General features: G+C 43.5%; 1 protein-coding gene across 1 annotated transcript in view; it reads left to right on the top strand.

The window, feature by feature from the left end:
• The first annotated feature begins 184 nt into the window (after positions 1–184).
• The window catches only part of map3k10 (mitogen-activated protein kinase kinase kinase 10), a 34,872-nt gene continuing 15,952 nt past the window's right edge, over positions 185–19,104 (top strand). The window contains exon 1 of the mRNA XM_069668313.1: positions 185–2,939. Coding sequence (XP_069524414.1) covers positions 1,961–2,939 — 979 coding nt within the window. The 5' untranslated portion in view covers positions 185–1,960. The remainder of the gene's footprint in view (positions 2,940–19,104) is intronic.

The raw sequence follows: 19,104 nt of genomic DNA, 5'->3' as shown, positions 1-19,104 counted from the left end.
CCTCTCCGCCCTACACGCGGAGCTACACCCTGATCTGGACTCATGTGATGGGCGTCAGTGCGTAGAGAGCGTGTGTGCTTTAACCATCCGTATGTTTTGTAGATCTACGACAGAGGAAGCACTTGTCGCTACGTGTGTGGACTGCACCCCCGGTGTATTTGGATGCAAAGTCAGCCCAGCAGACTGACAGCTCGGTGGCTCGAAATGTCACTGCTTTTTGTGGAGATAAAGAATACGATGGAGCTCCGGACAGCTAGCTGAGCAGCACGGACTGGCACTCCCGGGAGCGTTTTTCTCCAATTGTCGGCAAATTGGGTTACTGACCTGGATGGTCCCTCTTCTTCCTCGGATGCAACCACACGCCCAGCAAGCGACGATGTCGGTGGATGTTGCTGCCCTCAGTGTCCAGGTTAGGTTACAGTAAACGCCAAATGTTTACGTATTTAAATATAGCTGCTCTAGCCGGAAGACGCAGTCAGAGACTGGATACCTAAGACATTTTACACGCAGAATAAAAAGGCGAATTGTTCTATTTATATTATTTTTTTATTATGATTATTATTTTTTAATTTTTATTATTATTATCAAGACGAGGTGCGGATGTATAGATAAAGGGAACATGGGGCCGGTTTGGATCTCCTCATCGCCTTATTTTGGCACGCGCCCTCGGATCAGAGCTACTGTAATGCTGCAATGCCTCCATGCAAACCTTCGCTGACAATATTTTCCACCTTGTTGCCGCCGTGTGATGGTGTCTGTCTCTCTTAAAGAAGTCGTGGACATTTAAAGAACCTCTCTACAAGACTAATTGGTTGATGATCTGACACTACCACGAGGCTGCAGGATAATGAGAAATGCTGGCATCCTTTTACAGTCTCCAGCGAGGAAGAGTTTCCTCTCCAACCGTGGGCTCGTCACCGTCACTAATGTAGCCCAGCAGAGGCAACTGAACCAGGCCGCTGCACAGAGACGGGGGCGGGTTTGTTGTGCTCGGAGACTCGGCTGCTGGATGCTGAACATGGTGCCACTTTCCTGCTTTGTACTGAATACCTGCCGCCCAGGCGTCGGCTTCTTTCTTTAATTCTCCAGCTGTCTTATTAAAATGGACGGGGCTTTTTTGTTCAAGGCTATTCAGGGACGTTGAACCGGCTCACGAGTGGCCATGCATGCAGGATTTAGCCAGGACCGGCTTGTGGGGATGTAGGGCGAATATCCAGCGGATATTTCCAAACACACACACACTCACGCTACTACAGAGTAGGAATCAGCCCGCGTTCATGGAGATGGCAGGCGGGGGAGGTGCATGTACACTGGGCTGGATGAGAAATAATGAGGACCCCTGCTCAGAGGATTTCAAACACAGACTGCGGTTTTTATTGGCAGCTTAAACAGTCCATATTCCACACTACAAGTAATCCGTTGTGGTTTTATTATCACCTCTGAGTGTCTGTGTAGCTCTCAGAGTAAGGAAACTATTTTCTAAATGGGCTGAGATGCATTTATTAGGCAAATTAATTGTTATTAAGTGTGTAATGTTTTTATTAATTGGGGGACCAGTGAGAGAAATAAAGTCTGGGACCAGGAACTTTTCACACTAAAAGCACCTTTCTAAATATTTCATCAGACCTGCTGCTCCTGAGACAAACTCATGTTTACATCCGGGGCAGCTTTCTAAAAGACACAATTGTTGAAACAGTCGATTAGGTTTGGTGAGGGAGGGGGCTACACTCATGGATCAGTTTGACCTGATGATCATTGTCCCTGAGTGAACCTGCCTTTGGGAATACATGCTACTAACACACTGGGCAACGACAGCACAGCAGCAACTGGTGACAGGATTTGGCACAGTTTCAAACGCGGGATGTGGTGATGGGGGGGAGCAGTCACAGCTTCCTCTGATCCCCTCTCCCCCCCCTCCGCTGGTGGTCGAGGACACCTCGTCTCTGTAGATGGGCCCTGTATGGATTTTGTGCTTGAGTTGACAGAGGGCAGGCCCAAAGAGATGAACCCATACGGCAGAGCGAGCAGCACAGCAGCCCCCCTGTCCTGCACCAGCTGTGGGGGCTGCTGCTCCCCGCCTCCCCCTTGCCTAATCCCACCAGGGCCCCCTTCTTCTACTACCTCCTCCTCTTCAATGCCTCCTAATATGACCCCTCCACCGCCGATGTGTCCGGCCCCGGTCGTGCAGGTGGAGAATGGGAGCAGCTGGAACTCCACCATGTCCTCCTCGGACTCCCCAGACTCCCACCCAGGTCACCGCTGCGGGGCCAACAACCCCAACCCCTACTGGACGGCTGTGTTCGACTACGAGGCCACAGCGGATGAGGAGTTAACCCTGCGGCGCGGGGACCTTCTTGAGGTCCTCTCCAAAGACTCCAAAGTTTCTGGGGACGAGGGCTGGTGGACGGGCAAGATTCAGGACAAGGTGGGTATCTTTCCGAGCAACTACGTCACAAGGGGGGGCTCCGCCAACTACCAGCAACTGACCTCTGTAGGGCTGGTGGCCGGCGGGGTGGGTGAGTGCCCCTTGGAGATAGACTTCTCAGAACTGCTCCTGGAGGAGGTGATAGGAGCTGGTGGGTTTGGGAAGGTGTACAAAGGAGTATGGCGGAGAGAAGAAGTAGCAGTAAAGGCAGCCAGGCAGGACCCAGATGAGGATATTAGTGTGACAGCAGAAAGCGTGCGACAGGAGGCCCGGCTCTTTTGGATGCTCCGGCACCCCAACATCATCGCTCTGCGGGGGGTCTGCCTGGGGGAGCCAAACCTGTGCCTGGTGATGGAGTACGCCAGAGGGGGGGCTCTGAACCGAGCGCTCGCTGGAAAGAAGGTTCCTCCTCGGGTTCTGGTGAACTGGGCGGTGCAGATCGCCACAGGAATGGATTACCTGCACAACCAGGCGTTCGTTCCCATCATCCACAGAGACCTCAAGTCCAGCAACAGTAAGTACTGCTAACAAGTGTGACTCAGCCTCTGTGTAAATATGCAAAGGATTTAAAGAGTGATTCGTGCAATATTGTAACACCAATGGTAACACTGAAGAGTTGTTTAGGGGTTTAATTTCCCTCTATTTCCACTGTGAATGCTAAGCTAAGCTAACTATTCACATTAAATGAAGTGCTGAGATCTAAGTCTACGTACCAGTTTTCATCCTAAGGTCAATATTGAACCTCAAAGCTCACTCCTCTGTCTGAAACATTCAACTCACAGCTGAGAGGCGTAGTAAGCATAACTGGGAACAAACATCAGATACAAACAGTACGTAAAGCTGCACATAAGTAATATAGACCCAAGGACAACTTGAGTCTATTGTCTGAGCTCTTCTATTAGGTACTCATACTTAGCTAAAATTAGCAGGGTTTTATAACAGTCATTTTTAAGGCTGTTGTTTGTGCTGCTGTGGAGTTATATAATGTTACACTGACAACTGCAGCTAATACAGTGTGTTGTCTGTTTTTATTGATATTATGGGGAGACAAATAGGCGGTTGAAAGTGGCTGAAAAAGCTAGTAACTGGATCTGAGTTGTTGTCAAACAGTTTCCACAAAGATATGAACATCTGAACCTTTGGAGCTCGAATTTATGACAGGCTACATCAGTTTAAGCTAGGTGTCACTGACAGCAGAGTGCAGTATATATAGAGTGTATTTAGTAAATCAGGCAGATGAAGTGTTCGGATATGAATCCAGTTTTATTGTGACAGTGATATTGACTCAAGGTAGGAATAATAGGCTCATGTTATCGCAACATGTTGCCTATAGTAACAGTGTTATCAGGCTGAGTGTCATAAACATGACCCAATACAATCCTAGACTCACACATAGCCTTAAATACAGTCCAACATTAAGAGAAATGTGCTTATTTGTTTATTTGCTGAGAGCCAGATAACACAATCAATACAACTTTCAAGTCTGTCCTGCAGATGTGATGACATAGCTAGAGGTTTGTTAGCTTAGCTTAGCTTAGCACAAATTCCAAACAGGGGAAATCAGTCTAAAAAGGACGGACGTTGTGGTATTATGTACTGTAAATTTGACGCTAGTGGCAGGAGTTGGTTAGCTTTGTTAGCTTAGCTTAGCACAAAGATTAAAACAAGGGAAATTAGTGTATAAAGGGCATGCACTGGTTAAAAGGGGGGTTATGTACTGGACAATTTCTTTGCAGGGTGCAGTAAAGGTCTTACATGAGGTGCTGGTTGGTCATTTTATTCCCTATATAGAGAGCTAGGGCGAGCGGTTTCCCATTGTTTCCAGTCTTTATTTTAGGCTAAGCTAACCGTCCCCTGGCTGTAGCTTCTTATTTATTAAACAGAAACAAATTCAGTCAATCTTCTTAAGATATGTAAGTGTTATAGCATATTTCTCAAAATAGCAGACTATTCCTTTAAAATTATTTGACCTATAACAAAATTGATCATAGGAATTTTCAAGTAATACCATATAGCTACAAGTACAAATGTAATTGATTAACTCCTGAAAAAGAGCATGTTGCCATATGTTGTAATGATCAGTTGTCCCACTTCTAACATTGACCTGCTGTCCAGATATTCTGTATTTGGTCACGTCTATTAGTTTCTCTGATTGGCCTTTGTGATATTCACTGTTTCAGATAAGTCAACAGTTATAGATGCATGAACATTCAACCTATCATTTCATGACATCACTGAAATGTGATTTTAAGGCGTCATCATTTAATACTAAGATTTTCCGAGCACTGACACAGGATGAGAAACTGAAATTGAACCCAGCAGGGAGACCCGAGTCCTGCAGAGCCGGGCTCCTTATGCCATCTTTTCCCTGTCATCCCTCTCTGCACCTCCTCCTGCTCTTCATCCTCCTCCTCCTCCTCTTTCCTCCCCTCCTCAAGGAGTGCAGTTCTGCTCTGCAACTCACTGTGCTATTTTTGGTCCTTTGTGCTACTTGCTGTTTAAAGACGCAGTTGCAGTTGTTGGTGCATCAACGAAATAACACACAGCGAGCATCTAAGTGCATTTTTGTATGTGTGTGTGTGCGTGTGTGTGTGTTCTGTATACGTGCAGGTCAGACTGTGTGTGTTTATCCTAAGTGACATGAGTGATGGGGGAGGGAGTGCTCAAATATGGGTGGAGTGTGCAGGATGCTGACTAAAGACCTTTTAGTGGAGCTTTAACACACTCGCTGCTGATCTCCCAAAATGTTCCTTAATCCTCTCTTCCTCTCTTTTTCTTCAGTTTCTCACTTTTCTATCATGTTTCACTCTTCACATGTGCACCCAGTCGCCATTTCTCAACTCTCCCTTCCTCCCTTGTGCGGCTCCAATGCTAACTATAAGGGATCAGACGATTATTGGACAGCAGGGCCCTGGCAACAACACCACAACGCTGCCTTTCCATGGTGACATGGGCACTGCTTCTGTGTCACTGAGTCATACAGCTGCTAGCCGCTGTCAGCTGCTGCGCAAAATGTCAGTCCCCCAATTTAGAGTATTGTGTGTGAGAAAATAGCTGCATGAGGCATGCAAGAATGTCTCCGTTTTCTCCCTGATTGACGAATCTTGCTGAAAATGTGTGGGTACTAATAGTTAAGTATGTGATTAGACTGTGACTCACACCCTAACTGACGGATGTTAGCGTTAGCCTGGTGATGCCCTGAAGGGAAAAAGGCTAAAGGACAGAGGGAGACAAAAGACGGGGAATACAGCGGTTGAAGTATTCAGGTGTGTGTACTCAAAGTACTAAATCAAGTAGAATGGCCCATCTCAGAAATACATACTTGAGCATTTGCTGTTGGCAGCAGGTAGATTGTCTGTGTCTCTGAAATGCTGCTGGCAGTGATGTAGAGAAACACAGCATGGCTGCTTGGATCCTCAGCAATACACCTGCCAACTACAAAGTCGATCAGATAAAGGATTCTCGAGAAATACAGAGGACAGATATAGACAGACAGACAAGATAAGATCCTTCTGCTACAGCGCTTCCTATTGGCCAAATTGCACTAAATCTGTCATGGTCACTTGGACATCAAATCTACACATGTCCACCAAATGTGGTTGCAATGGGCCAAAGCCTTCAGGAGCTATGACCTTTTTTGCAATATAAGCCTATAAAACTTTTAATTCCAGCTCAAGCTAGCTAAAAGGTAGCTTTGTCTCGCGTTGGCTTTACATGCTCTCTACCAAATTTGATGATGATTGGTTAAAGACTGGGTAAAGCCAAGTCTGACATGTGTTTCTTAACATATTAAACATGTTGGAAAATAGTTGACGAACACGTGTAAAGAGGCCTTCAACTATATATTACTGAATTGTGGAGTTAGACATTATGTCGTTTTTCACAGTTTCTGTCTTCAGGTTTTGATTTGCAGCGTGGCTCGAAAATGAAACAAAGCCGTCCTTCACATATCCCCTCCCACACACTATTTAAACGCTAAAGCGCAGCGCAGCGGATGTTCTTAGCCCTGTCTCAAGTGACAAAAACCCCCGTAGTAGTCATAGTAGTCATAGCCTTGCAAAACTTTCTGCAAATGCATCTTCCCGTGGTGTGTCTGTGGTCATTTTACACAGTTTTGCTAACTTTATCAGAGACTACTGGGATCACGGATAATCCGCTAGTGCTAGTGAATGGGGCCGAGCTGACTACAGTCTCCACTGACCGCACTGATTCCAAGCTTGATTCCAAGCTTAATCGAAAAGGCAGCTGGACTCGGTTGAAGTTCTTGAAGACGTTTTACTTCTCATCCGAAAGGCTTCTTCAGTTCACTGGTCATTACGATCACCTGGATGACTGAGAGCCTTCACAGACATGTTAACCAGTCAGTCTATGTTCCAACCCTCACCTATGGTCATGAGCTTTGGGTAGTGACCAAAAGTATGAGATCGCGGATACAAGCGGCTGAAATCAGTTTCCTCTGAAGGGTGTCTGGGATCAGCCTTAGAGATCGGGTAAGAAGCTCAGACATCCGCAGAAAGCTCGGAGGACAGCCGCTACTCCTTCGCATCGAAAGGAGCCAGTTGAGGTGGTTCGGGTATCTGATCAGTATGCCTCCTGGGCGCCTCCCTCTGGAGGTTTTCCGGGCACGTCCAACCAGGAGGAGACCCTTTGGGCAGACCCAGAGCTCGCTGGAGGGATTATATATCCCGTCTGGCCTGGGAACGCCTCAGTATCACCCAGGAGGAGCGGGAAAATGATGCGGAACAGAGGGACGCCTGAGTCACCTTGCTTAGCCTGCTGCCACCGCGACCCGGCCCAGGATAAGCGGAAGATAATGGACGGATGGATGGTTGTAGTCGGTACCAAGTCTTTAAAACTTAACATGTGGCTAATTACTATATTGGAAGGCTTTATTCAGAATAATACTTTATAATTAAGTTGATCTATGTATCTAAATCCGCAAAGTAATCTAATCTAGTTGACTTAAAGGTACATTACCTCTTGAGTTTAGTGGAGTAGAAATAGACTAAAGTAAAATACAAGTACCTCATAACTGTACTTGGGAAGACATCAGAGGACGGAGAGATATGTGAAACGAGTGAGCCGACTGATGGGAAAGAGCACGATAGGGAGAGCGCGGGGGATAAACAGTGGTTCATCTCAGTTTAGGGTTACACCTCAGCTCATTGTTCAGGTGTGCCTGTCTCAGGTGTCCTCTTCAACCTGCCGACCACTTGGCATCAGCGCGGTTACAGAGCGGCTCAGGCCCCCGAGCCTCTCCTCTGTCTTCATCAGCTTCTCCTGCGCTCGGTAAACATACCTTCACTCTCCCGCAGAAGAACTCATCATCAAGGCAAAACGTGACACTGCTGTTAGAGTCAGAGTGTGTTTGAAGCTTTAAGAACCTTTTACAACACAGAGAGTTTATTTTTGGATCGCGCTGCTGCTTTAATCTAATTTTATCTCAGCAAAGTTAAAGTACTTTTTTAAGGCGTGTTCCTGTGCTTGTGCGAGTGTTGCTACCTGCTAGGCCCACAGTGGTGAGTGAGTCTGTGTGAAGGGGATAATCTGATTACCATGACCTCCTTAGAGTGATGTCACACCATGTTTGTGGGTTGGCAGGTCATCGCCCCCTGTGGTGATGCCTTACCTGTCACTCTGATCCTGGATCAGCCTCTGGTATCCCAAAGCATCGGGCACCCGTCCTTCTTGATTGGCTCGACTGACACGCAGGATTAAAGCAGAAACAATGACAGAGTCAGAGGGCTCTCGATCAATACAGACATGACAGATACAGTGTATTGATATGATAACAGTATCATTGTACGAAAACAGGGCAGCAACTTTCATTGTCAGTTAATCTGTTAAATATTTTCTTGATTACTTAATTGATTGTGTGGTCTATAAAAATTTTTGTCCAGCCAACAGAAGGAAATATTTTCAGTTAATTATCACAGAAGACCAAGAAAACAACAGACTATTTACATTTTATGACTATTATTGGTTTTTTTTAAATTCTTGCCTTTCCCTTTATTGAATAGGATAGTGGAAAGAGTCGAAAATGTGGGAAGAGAGAGTGAGGATGACATGCAACAGAGGGCTGAGGGTTGCTGAATCTTTGTTAATATAACAATAGCATTTAGTTATTTCTTCAACTAATGGGACCAGATCCTGATTTTGACTTTATCATATTATCCTGATAAAAACAGAATCTTATTTTTGTATAATTTTAAGGCTGCAGAAATGAATAGATCCATCCATTATCTATACCGCTTATCCTGTTCACGGTCATGTGGGGCTGGAGCCTATCCCAGCTCATATTGAGTAAGATGTGGGGTACACACTGGTTTGATCGGCAGTCAATCACAGAGCTGACAAATAGAGACAGACGACCTTTCACTCTCACATTTACACCTACGGGCAATTTTAGAGTCACCAATGGACCTAACGGGCTTTCTTAGGACTGTGGGAGGACTCCAGAGTACCCGGAGAACAGGGGGGGGACCTGCTAAAAGGGTTCATGGTTATCATCTTAAATAGCAGGCCACAAGGACGCCTGTGTAACTGGTTATTAGGAAATCAATCACCTCAGGAAGTATGGATTTGGATTCATTTCGTGGATCTCAACATGAAGTTAACAATTAAAGAACAAATTGTTATAATAATCACAATTATTACCTTGAGTTATACAGTTCTTTTTTTAAGAGTGCTCTTTTGGCTTTATTTATAGGACATCTGAAGAGAAACAGGAAATGTGGGGAGTAGAGAGTGGGGGATGACACCAAATGATCGGCAGACAGTGTAACAGTACCAACTGAGCTAAACCAGCGCCCCCTCAGTTTTACAGTTCTTGACCTTATAGGAAAAAATGGATAAAACTTTCAACTCGAGATTCACAGATTGCTTTTTCTTATTACACAGTCTTTTGCAGTTTGATCATCCACAGTTCCATCGGCAACTAAGTAAACTTAACCTGCTGCTGGCGGCTCTCTGTTATGATCACGTAACGATCCGAAACAAGTGAGTGGCGGGACATTGAGATGTTGTTTTCTCCTCCGTTTCATTACCAGGATGTGAGGCTGAGTCATGGTTCCTTTTTAAATTAGACCTACGTCACTGACACTTCACTTAGAGGTCTATAGAAGCTATGAGTCAGCAGCAGGTAAGACAATACAGGTGAGCTGATCACCCAACGCTACCTGCATCAGGACGCAGGCCGGGTCATATCTGTTTGTGTAGTCTGTGCCTACATAAATGTCATTAAGATTGACTATGACTCACTGTGGACATTTATATACATACAGCTAATATTTGTCCTTCCCTTTGAATGCCTGTTATATAATATGTCTCCAGCTTTATTCAACACTAATCATAACTAATATACAAGTGGTCCCAGATAAAGTTTCTATGTGAATGCAGAGGCTATTAGATGCACATACTAAAGACAGAGTGTGGGTGACATTAACTGCTGTTTTGACTGCTGTAGCTTCAAATGGACGCCATGTTTACACAGTAAACAATCATCTGAATAGTGTCTCTAGGCAGGCCTGTCAAGTATGCTGTCTGAACATAGAGTACTTAAATTAAAAGGTAAGAAAAGGCTGATAGATTTTTTTTGGGAGCTTTTTCTTGTAATTGGTTGATTTGCTTAACAAGCTATCATGACATCGACAACAGCACTGCACCTAAGTGTTATAATACCTAGCTAACAGATTAGCAAGGCGAGATATGGCAAATAAGTGCCGTCATTGAAAAACCTGCATCTGGCTCTGTGTGTGCGTGCGTGTGAGAATATAAGAGTGAGTCTGTTGAGGAAAGGATTAGAGCGGTGGCCAGTGTCGGCCGCTAATCCCTCAGAGAGACAGAGCTGTGGAGGCCGAGACTGTGACTAACTGGAGTGGGAGCTAGCCATACGACTGGTGCATTCTATAGAGAGGAAAGAGACCTCTATCACACGTTCTTAAGCTTGAGGTGTTAAAGTATGTCATGGCCATAGATTTGAGGATGTGGTATGTGTAACTATGTAGACAGCTACGGCTTTGTTTTAGTTGTGGTAGTGGCAGGAAGTTTTGGAAGTTGCTGTTATGCGAATAACCCAACTTAAAATTACATCCCAGGAAATAAGTTTTACTGATAGATTTGTGGAGGTAGTTACTGTGTGTAAATTCCAACTTAGCCTAGTTATCATGTTTAGTTTATATAGATTTCATACATCAGTAAATGAGTTGTACAACATAATTATACAACATAATTATGGTAACTATCTAATGTATCTATTCTGTAGCTACCTGAACAAACTGACATTGCGAAGATTAGCATGCTAATATATGTCAATTTCAAAGGTACGGCCAACATAATTGATAAAATAATGTTATACAAAACACCTTTATATATATGCTTTTATTTATACAATTATGTAGTTATTGGTTACATTAACAGACAAACCGAGCCTAAGGTGTCCCCACAAAAATGTCTAAAAGTGCTTTATAAGAAAATAAACCTCTTTGTACTTGTTACTTTTGTCTGGCTTTCGCTGAATATTTACTCCCAGTAACTGCCAAGTAACTGCCAAGTTACTGACAAGCTAATGTTAGCTTGCTAATATGCTTGTTACTGATGTACAGTAAAAAGTAAGACGTAAGGGGATACAGTCGACACCTGGCTGATAATGCAGTTAAATAACAATGGAAAGTGAGAGTTTTCTAATATTAACTTGCTATAGCTCATAATTACATATTGTTAGGCCAGTAACTTGAGCCTTTAAAGTGTCAGGTTAGTGTAAATTTCACCCAATAACTTTCAGGTTACTGACTGAAAGCTAATGTTAGCTTGCTAATATGCTAGTTGCGGATTTAGAGTGAAGAGTATAATAGGTAATGGGATATTTGTCTGCATCTGACCTTGCATTAAAATGCAGTTAAATAACATTGGACAGTGAGACGTTTTTTAAAATAACTTACAATACTTCAAATTTGAAACTAATAACATCAGCATAATGACTAAATAGTGTCAGCTAGGTTAGCATAATCTGGAATTTCCTAGTTACTCAACTCTAGGAATTCTAACTCTGAAACACAAAGATGTCTCCATTAATGCTTAAAGCAAACAAAGTCATGACTATAATTACAAAAGATTGCCAATTAAGTTTTAACAAATAATTTCTATCCCCAAAACTATAAATTTTGTGTTATTTAAAAGCTTCTGATGCTACAATGTTCCTTCTTGTTTACTTCGTGGATTGCTTTATATTGACTTGGGCTCTACATGTTTGCTAAAACAGTTCTACTGCTACTATCGCCGCCAGTACTAGTCCTACCTTTCTTTCTTTATATTAGTTAGCAGAAATCATTAGTTTTAAACTACTAACATTAAAGCGTCTGTAACCCAATCCTGATACTTAACTAGCTAGCTGCATATTTACAGTTGCAGTGTCCTTCCCTGCTTCATATGTGATTCTTTCCTTGATTTTTGTTCAAGGCAATTTTTTAAGACAAAACTAGTCATTTTTAAAATCCCCAGTGGAAATTCAGCTGTTGGACAGAATGATTACACGTGTGCTGTGTTTTCGTTTGTTTTACTGAACGTGTCTGCAAGCTTGGTACGGTTGAGTATGTAGGCCTGTGTGCGCATGTAGGGCATGCTGGCACCAGGGCAGCAAACTAACCCTCCTACTATCACACACATGTACACACTCACACTCGTGTACACGCAGCAACAGGGCAACAATGACCCCATTCTCACACAGCAGCCCAAGACAGAGGAGCAGGAGCAGGACTCACAATGGCAGGAGTCAGTGCAGAGGGGGGAACGGGTTGAAGGACGGGAGAGCGAGGCAGCGAGGGCCGACTGTAGGCTGTGAATGACAGAGCGTTCAGATGGATGGAGGCGAGGCAGGATGGGTAGAGGAGGAGAGCAGGAATGCAGTGGCTGAGGAGAAACCCCTGGAGGCTCGGGTTGGGGAAGGGAATGGAGAGATGGATGGGGGGAGGGAGAGATGAAGGCAGGAGCAGGGAGAAGTGTAAGGGCAGTTTGTGAGGAGGTCAAACCATTCTTCTTTTTCTCAGTGAGCCGGCTACAGATTAAGGCTAACAGTCCTGATGGACTGTAGGCTGCAGTTTTCTACTATAACTGTGTCTGGCACTGCAGCGTAGGCCTCATTATACTGATACATGTTGAATTCAAGTCAAATGCACAAATTATTAACTGCAACCATCTGAACTCCAGCAGGGTTTGTTATACGTTATAACCTGACTAGTAAAACAAACCTGAAATCATGTAGTACACAGCTCTCTGAAAATAGTTTATACTGAACAGACAGAAAATGCCATTACCTTTCAAATATATATACTGAAAAGTTATGTTTGATTTGAATAAGGTCCAGTGATATTCATTATTATTATTATCACCAAAATTAGCTGGTGCCCTTGCTGTCTTTGTTCTGTTTTTTTTAGCCAAGCTAGCATGTTGTTGTTTTTTTGCCAAGCTAGCAGCTAATTGTGACCTTTGTCCAGACTAAAATATCCCCATATCCATTAAATGTATTGCATGAAATTGGGTATATATTTTCATGTCCCTCAGAGGATTAATCCTTGAGACATTTGTGATCCCAGGACAATTTCTCTAGCTCCACCAACATGTTGACTCTTGTGGTTTTGCGTCTGGAAAAATAGGATGCAGTGTCATGATGTATGGTACATTAATACCCCTTCCCATTAGCATGAATTGTAATAACTCTGTACTATATGAACAGACATCATCAATCATCAGGTCAATATTTAAATCCGTCTAAAGCTTTTATTTGTGACCAAATATTTACTAATAACATTTTGCTGTTTAGCTAATGTTAGCATGTCATTATCCTAAGCTAAGATGGTAAACCTGCTAAACATCAGCCTGTTAGCATAGTCAGCCTCACCATGTTAGCATGCTTACATTAGCCTAAAGCACCACGAGTAACTGTAGTGTAACAAAATGCCTCGCAACAATATTTTCTGCATTTCTGGGAGTGATTATTTGTTGTATTCTTCTTATTTTGGCAGCATCCACTCAGACTAGACATTGCATATTATCTTGGGATTTAGTATCTCCACTGGTGTTCATTATATAACCATCTCAGATTTCAAATATGGGTAAAAATGTGTGTCAGTTCTGTCTCACGATATAGGACCTAATTTTAGACTCACAATGTTATTTTGACAGCTGAAAACCAGACAGATATTGAGTTCTCTACTGACAGTAGCTGCATGGTATAGATTGTTAAGGGTTTTCTTTGTAGTAGAGGAGAAAAGACGCAGGTTCAGGGAATTTCTACCAAACTCAAATACTCAAAACAGGAAAGATTATTCAAGTGCGTGTTGTTCGAAAGACTTTGGACTAGTTTCAGGTCTCTGGCACCGTGTGAACTCGGCCACGCGGCCACAGATGTTTATACCGCCGCACACTGCTGAGCTTCAGTCTGTCAGTGAGTGAGAGACAGAGACACAACTCAACCAAATGGTGACACCAGTCAATGGCTGCATGATTACAAATGAACACACATGCATGCACTCACACACTCGCTCACACACGCATTGAATTGTTTTCTCCACTGGTCAATAAAAAGTTGATTTGAAGCCAGTTAACAGTGATGACTCTCTGCTCTCTTTTACTGCATTGCAGCTCGGGCTCTGTGTGAAGCTGCCAAGCACACTGACACACATTTACACATCATACTGCAGGGTGTAGCTGAGTGTTATTTTTAGTTATAAACACAGCAAATTTCTAAGGTCTACAGCATGCAAACTGTGCTTAATGTGCTGCTTATGATCCCTATTCAAATGTTCACTAAGATTCTGTCCCATTTTGGTCTTCAAACTGCCTCCAAACACACAACTGCATGCAAACAACGTCTTTACACCAGTAGGTTATATAATTGTATTTGCACAAAGGACTGGATCCTATAGCTTTAAGTGTATGTCTGCAAAAAAGGCCTTGAGAGTATTTTACTTTACTCAGGAGATAAACAGTAGTGGAGTAAACATCACCGTTAAACACCACAGGCAGTTCCTTTCCTCATCATCGCCTCAAATTCACCTCAGCTCTTCAGTCAGTCGGAGCGTCTGAGAAGCACGAGAGGTCGCTTGAAATTAAATCGAGATGACAAATAAGTGCACGCAGAGGGGAAACACTCGGCGAGAGCAACGGAAACAATACATCTGTGTTCCTCGCTATTTTACTATATCTATCAAATGAGTTCTGTTTTCTGTAGAATAATCCTCCAACATAAAAGCACACTATGACTTTGTGTGTCCCAGGGGGCAAAGACATACATTACACTAGACAAAGTGATAACCACAGTAATGTCACACAATCACACTTACATTGACACCTCCCGGGCTGCTGTACGTTCAGTGACTCGGCTGTTAGAGGGTCATTGTTGTTGGCCAGCAGCCTGGCACGGAGAGCAGGGAGTCAGGCCAAGCAGAGAGGGCGCTGGGTCGTCCCCCCCGAGCCGAAAGACCTTCACCCACTTTCATAGAGGAGTCAACAAGAGGACACTTCAGCCAGACAACAGACAGTCCAAAGCAATCCAACCCAGAGTCAATACTTTAATGTCATGTTTTATTCAGCGTTTATGCTCACTCCTGGAGAGATGACACATGTAAACATGCCGCATTGTACACTTGACTGGCTTCCTGGACAACCCGCTGAGAGCTCAGGTCTGTTCATGACTCATGGATGATGAATTAATTAAATCAGACAATACAGCTCAGTTTTAGGATGCGCATTATAACACACTGTGCAATGAACACATTTAAACATTTTCAGACACAAACGTTATAAAACAAGTGACAAACTGCGTCAAATGATGTAAGTCATTTGAAATGAGCTGTTTTTTATTGATAATAGGAATATTGACAAATGTGGTCATGTTTATCTCCCCAAAATGATCTCATCTCTTTATAATTGACTTCCTGATTGACAAGTTTTGATGCGACGCCTTCAAGAGAGATTTTTCATCAGCAGCATGCTCTGATAAACTCTCTTTTTGGTTGTTTTTGTCGGTCAAATAGTTGTAAATAAAATTCACAAAAAGTATTTTTTGGAACAATATTGTCCTGAATCTTATTTAGAGAAACAGAGCGGCTTTTCATTTCGTACCGTACTAAAATAGAGAGGAAAGGAGTGTCCTTTTTTTTCTCTTTTACCCCTTAGAATATTCTGGAATAAGTTTGATTACGCTTAAGTTAAAATCTGTCATCACACACCCCCCAGAAAAGCTCATACCTTTCTGTGAATTCCCACACTGTAAGTACCCCCTTCTTTCACGCACACACGCACACACATGCACACACACGCTAAAAAAAAGCCAGTAAAAAGCCGCCTCATTTAATACCTCAACCTCTTCTGAGAGAGAGTCTGCCTGGTCACACGAATCTGGCAGCTGCGTTTGTGTGCAGACAAAGTGAATGGCTGCAGGGTGAAACTGTGCCACTGCGCGGCTCAGGATTAGAGCCCTGATGGCCTGTGGTGGTACACGTGGAGCCGGGCCAGGGTATCAATGACATGGGAGCATACACACTACAACCTCCGTATAAAAGCATGGAGGGTACAGTTGTCCATCAGTTCTTAGGCTTAATTGTTCCTAGTTATATACTGATATATTGTTAATGCAGCAGGTGAAAGTCCGTCTGCAGATTCTAAGTGAAGGTTTTTACCGCACTGTTATATTTTTAACTTTAAGATGACTAAACTGAACGCAAATCTACTCCATGCAAATTTTTCATGCTGCCTTTGAACTAAATAGACTCGGATTTTAAGTAACTGGGGGGATTTGAAGTTTCATTTTGTGTGTGTGTGTGTAGAGATGTTTTATATCTCCCTGTGCTTAAAATCTCTTGAGAGACGAGATGTGTGAACGCCAAAGGAAAACGGAGAGACCTTTTGAGATACAAAGACATCTGGTATGCACTGCCAGTAAAATGACAAAAGCTCTCCCTGCAGTCATCTCTCTTTACCTCTACTAGCCCGCATCTTTTCATCCTCTCATTATTACCCTCCTTCTCATAGTGCTTGTTCCCTTTCTCCCCCATCTCTCACTCTGTCTTTTCCGTGCCTGTTCTCGCTCTCCTGCTCTGCCTCCCTTTTCAGCTGCTTCTTCCCAATATTTCACTCTCTGCTCTTGGCCTAATTTCTGCAGCTCTCCCTCTCGTGTCATTTTTTGTGTCCCTTTCTTGCCTCCTTCCTCCTTCTCATCCTCCGTCTCCCCTCCCCCATTCCTCATCCTCAAACCGCCACCCGCTTTGCCTCCTCATCTTCTTTCCACCCCCTCCCACATTTTGTACAGTCTACCTCTCAGTTACTGTTTTTTTTTTATTCCCTCTTTTGCTTTCCCTGCGTCTCTTCTTCCATGTCTTCTCCCCGGTGTGTTGTGATCACAGCCAGGGTGGCGACAGCTGCAACAGCAGACATTCGGGCAGTGGGCACCATCAGAGGGAGGGATGGAGGGGATGAGGATCAGGGGGGTGAAGAGGGGATACAAAGATGAAGAGACAGTCATGAGGCGGTACGGTTGGAGGGGGAGGTTATTTTTTGTTTTGAGGTTTTGATCTTTGCAGAAGCAGAAACAGAGACGGAGACGTCGGGGCCTGCAGGGCGGGGGGCCGGCTGCTCAGCATCCCTTGGGCCTGTATCTCGTCTGTGTTGATGCACCATCGCCCCCCTGCCATGTCAGACAAGTAGCTGTATTTGTCTCCCTGATATTCTCGTACAGAAACAAACGTTTTGGACCAACATCGTGATGGTGGTGGTGGTGTGTCCAAACAACCAGCAGCTCTGGGCAGGTAGGGGAGGTGGGAGAAGGAGTCAAGGTGTGGAGAGATAAAGGGAGGTATCAGAGATGCAGTCGGGGGGTTTGTGGGAGTGTTGGAGCTGATTTGCTGACTTGGCGCCTCAACAGCAGCTGTTCCACCCTGCAGGCTACACCTGTTTCTGTACAAGGGAGGAGGGTGTAAAAGAGACTGATGAAGGGAAAGGGAATAAGATCAGGGTTAGAAACAACCTTTATGAAGGTCTTTCTTTTTCTTTCTCTTGGTGACGTCTATTCCTCAAAGCTAACTCTGAAAGATATGGTGTAGAAAGTGCAAATTACTCAGCAGCCTGTAAGTCCACTTTTTGTTTCCAGGGGGCGTTATTGACGAGCCCGGACCAAAATGCACCTGGACGTTACAACCGATCAAATAAATGAGATGTGTGACTTAGCAAGAAACTGTTAGGCTAGGTAGCTAGTTTCAACATGCAACTCAAATAGCCTCTAGATCAACATATAAACGGACGTTTAGCATGACAGGATTTAGTAGCCAACATGTACCATTTGTATACTAATATCCAGTTTGTTAAATACTAGCAGGAAATACCACATGGTCAGCTGCTGTCTTGGTAAGAAAAGTTTGTGCTTGGCCCGACCAGAGCTCATAAAACACAAGCTCAGATTCTGTGGTTCCCAGTCTGAGTAGAACTGAAAGTTAGCTCCAGTCTTAAATATTTAACCTTCAAAATGAGCTCCCAAAAAAGGCACACACACATGAATCAATATTTCCTAATGCAAAATATGAATAACTAACTTCTGGATAAAAGTGAGTAAGCTAGCAGCTCTGTGAGGCTAATTGCTAACATCAGCATGCTAACATGAGAATGCTAAAACATGTATAGTAGGTATAAAGTTTACCATGTCAACTATGATAGTAGTAGTATGTGTTAGCGAGCTCACACTGAGCTGCAAACACAGCTGAGGCTGGTGGGAATTTTGTTATTAATTTTCAGGTATTTGGATGTCACGTATATATAGATGCTCTCATCCCAACAGGGGTTATTAAAACAATGTTTTGTATTGGAGCTCTAGATGATTGTAACACTTGATGGGCGCAGATTTAAAAAGAATATTCTGTTGATTTAACCTTTAAAGCTCCATCTGAGGAACTTTCAGTTTGTGTTGATTTTGGCTCCCCCTGTGGACAAAGCCGTACCTCTTATCTCGTTGCTGATTTTGTCCTGTATGTGCTTAAGTGGTGGTTTTTAACAAAAAATCTCATCCTGCCTTCTTTAACAGTCATATGTTTCACTCACTTAAAATTTTTGCCCTGGAAAATGTAAACAAAGGCAGCGTGTAGTTTCAGGCATTAAAAATAACTATATAGAAATAATTATCTGGTCGCCAATATTCTGTTTGCTTTTGTAGCTCGTAAAGAGTAATTAGAATTAATTTCAGTCTGCTTCATTACCAGCGTAAAACTCCTCACAGGAGCTTTAAAAAGAAAATTAAGCCAGAGCACAAAGGAAAACAAAGCGTCCTCATAGGGGCATGAGGGTTCCCTTCTCTCCTCTTCTTTCCCAGCGTCATATAACTCTGTGACCTTTGCCCTTGTTACCATAATAACAAATTAGCGACACAGCAGACTGCGCTGATCCTTGGCCAGAATAACAGGAAACAATATGAGTTAAACCGGTCAAGCTTTGGGTGTCCTCCTTTGTGTCTGAAGACTTGATAGTCAGAGCCCCAAGAAGCCTCCAAGAGACATACTGATACCTGACTTTAAGGTTTGATTTTTGGGTTTAGAGGTCCCTGTACGCTAAGAAAAAAGAGCAGGCAAAAGAAGACAAACTAATCAGGAATGGTCTGTTTTTTACCACTTTGTTCATAAACAACAACGCTAGAGAAAAAT

The sequence above is a fragment of the Semicossyphus pulcher genome, unplaced genomic scaffold (assembly GCF_022749685.1).
Source record: "Semicossyphus pulcher isolate SPU_LCO1_2020_fin unplaced genomic scaffold, fSemPul1.0.p SCAF_19, whole genome shotgun sequence".
Taxonomy (NCBI): domain Eukaryota; kingdom Metazoa; phylum Chordata; class Actinopteri; order Labriformes; family Labridae; genus Semicossyphus; species Semicossyphus pulcher.
Note: the sequence above shows the minus strand (reverse complement) of the source record. Positions and strands in the feature narration are given on the sequence as shown.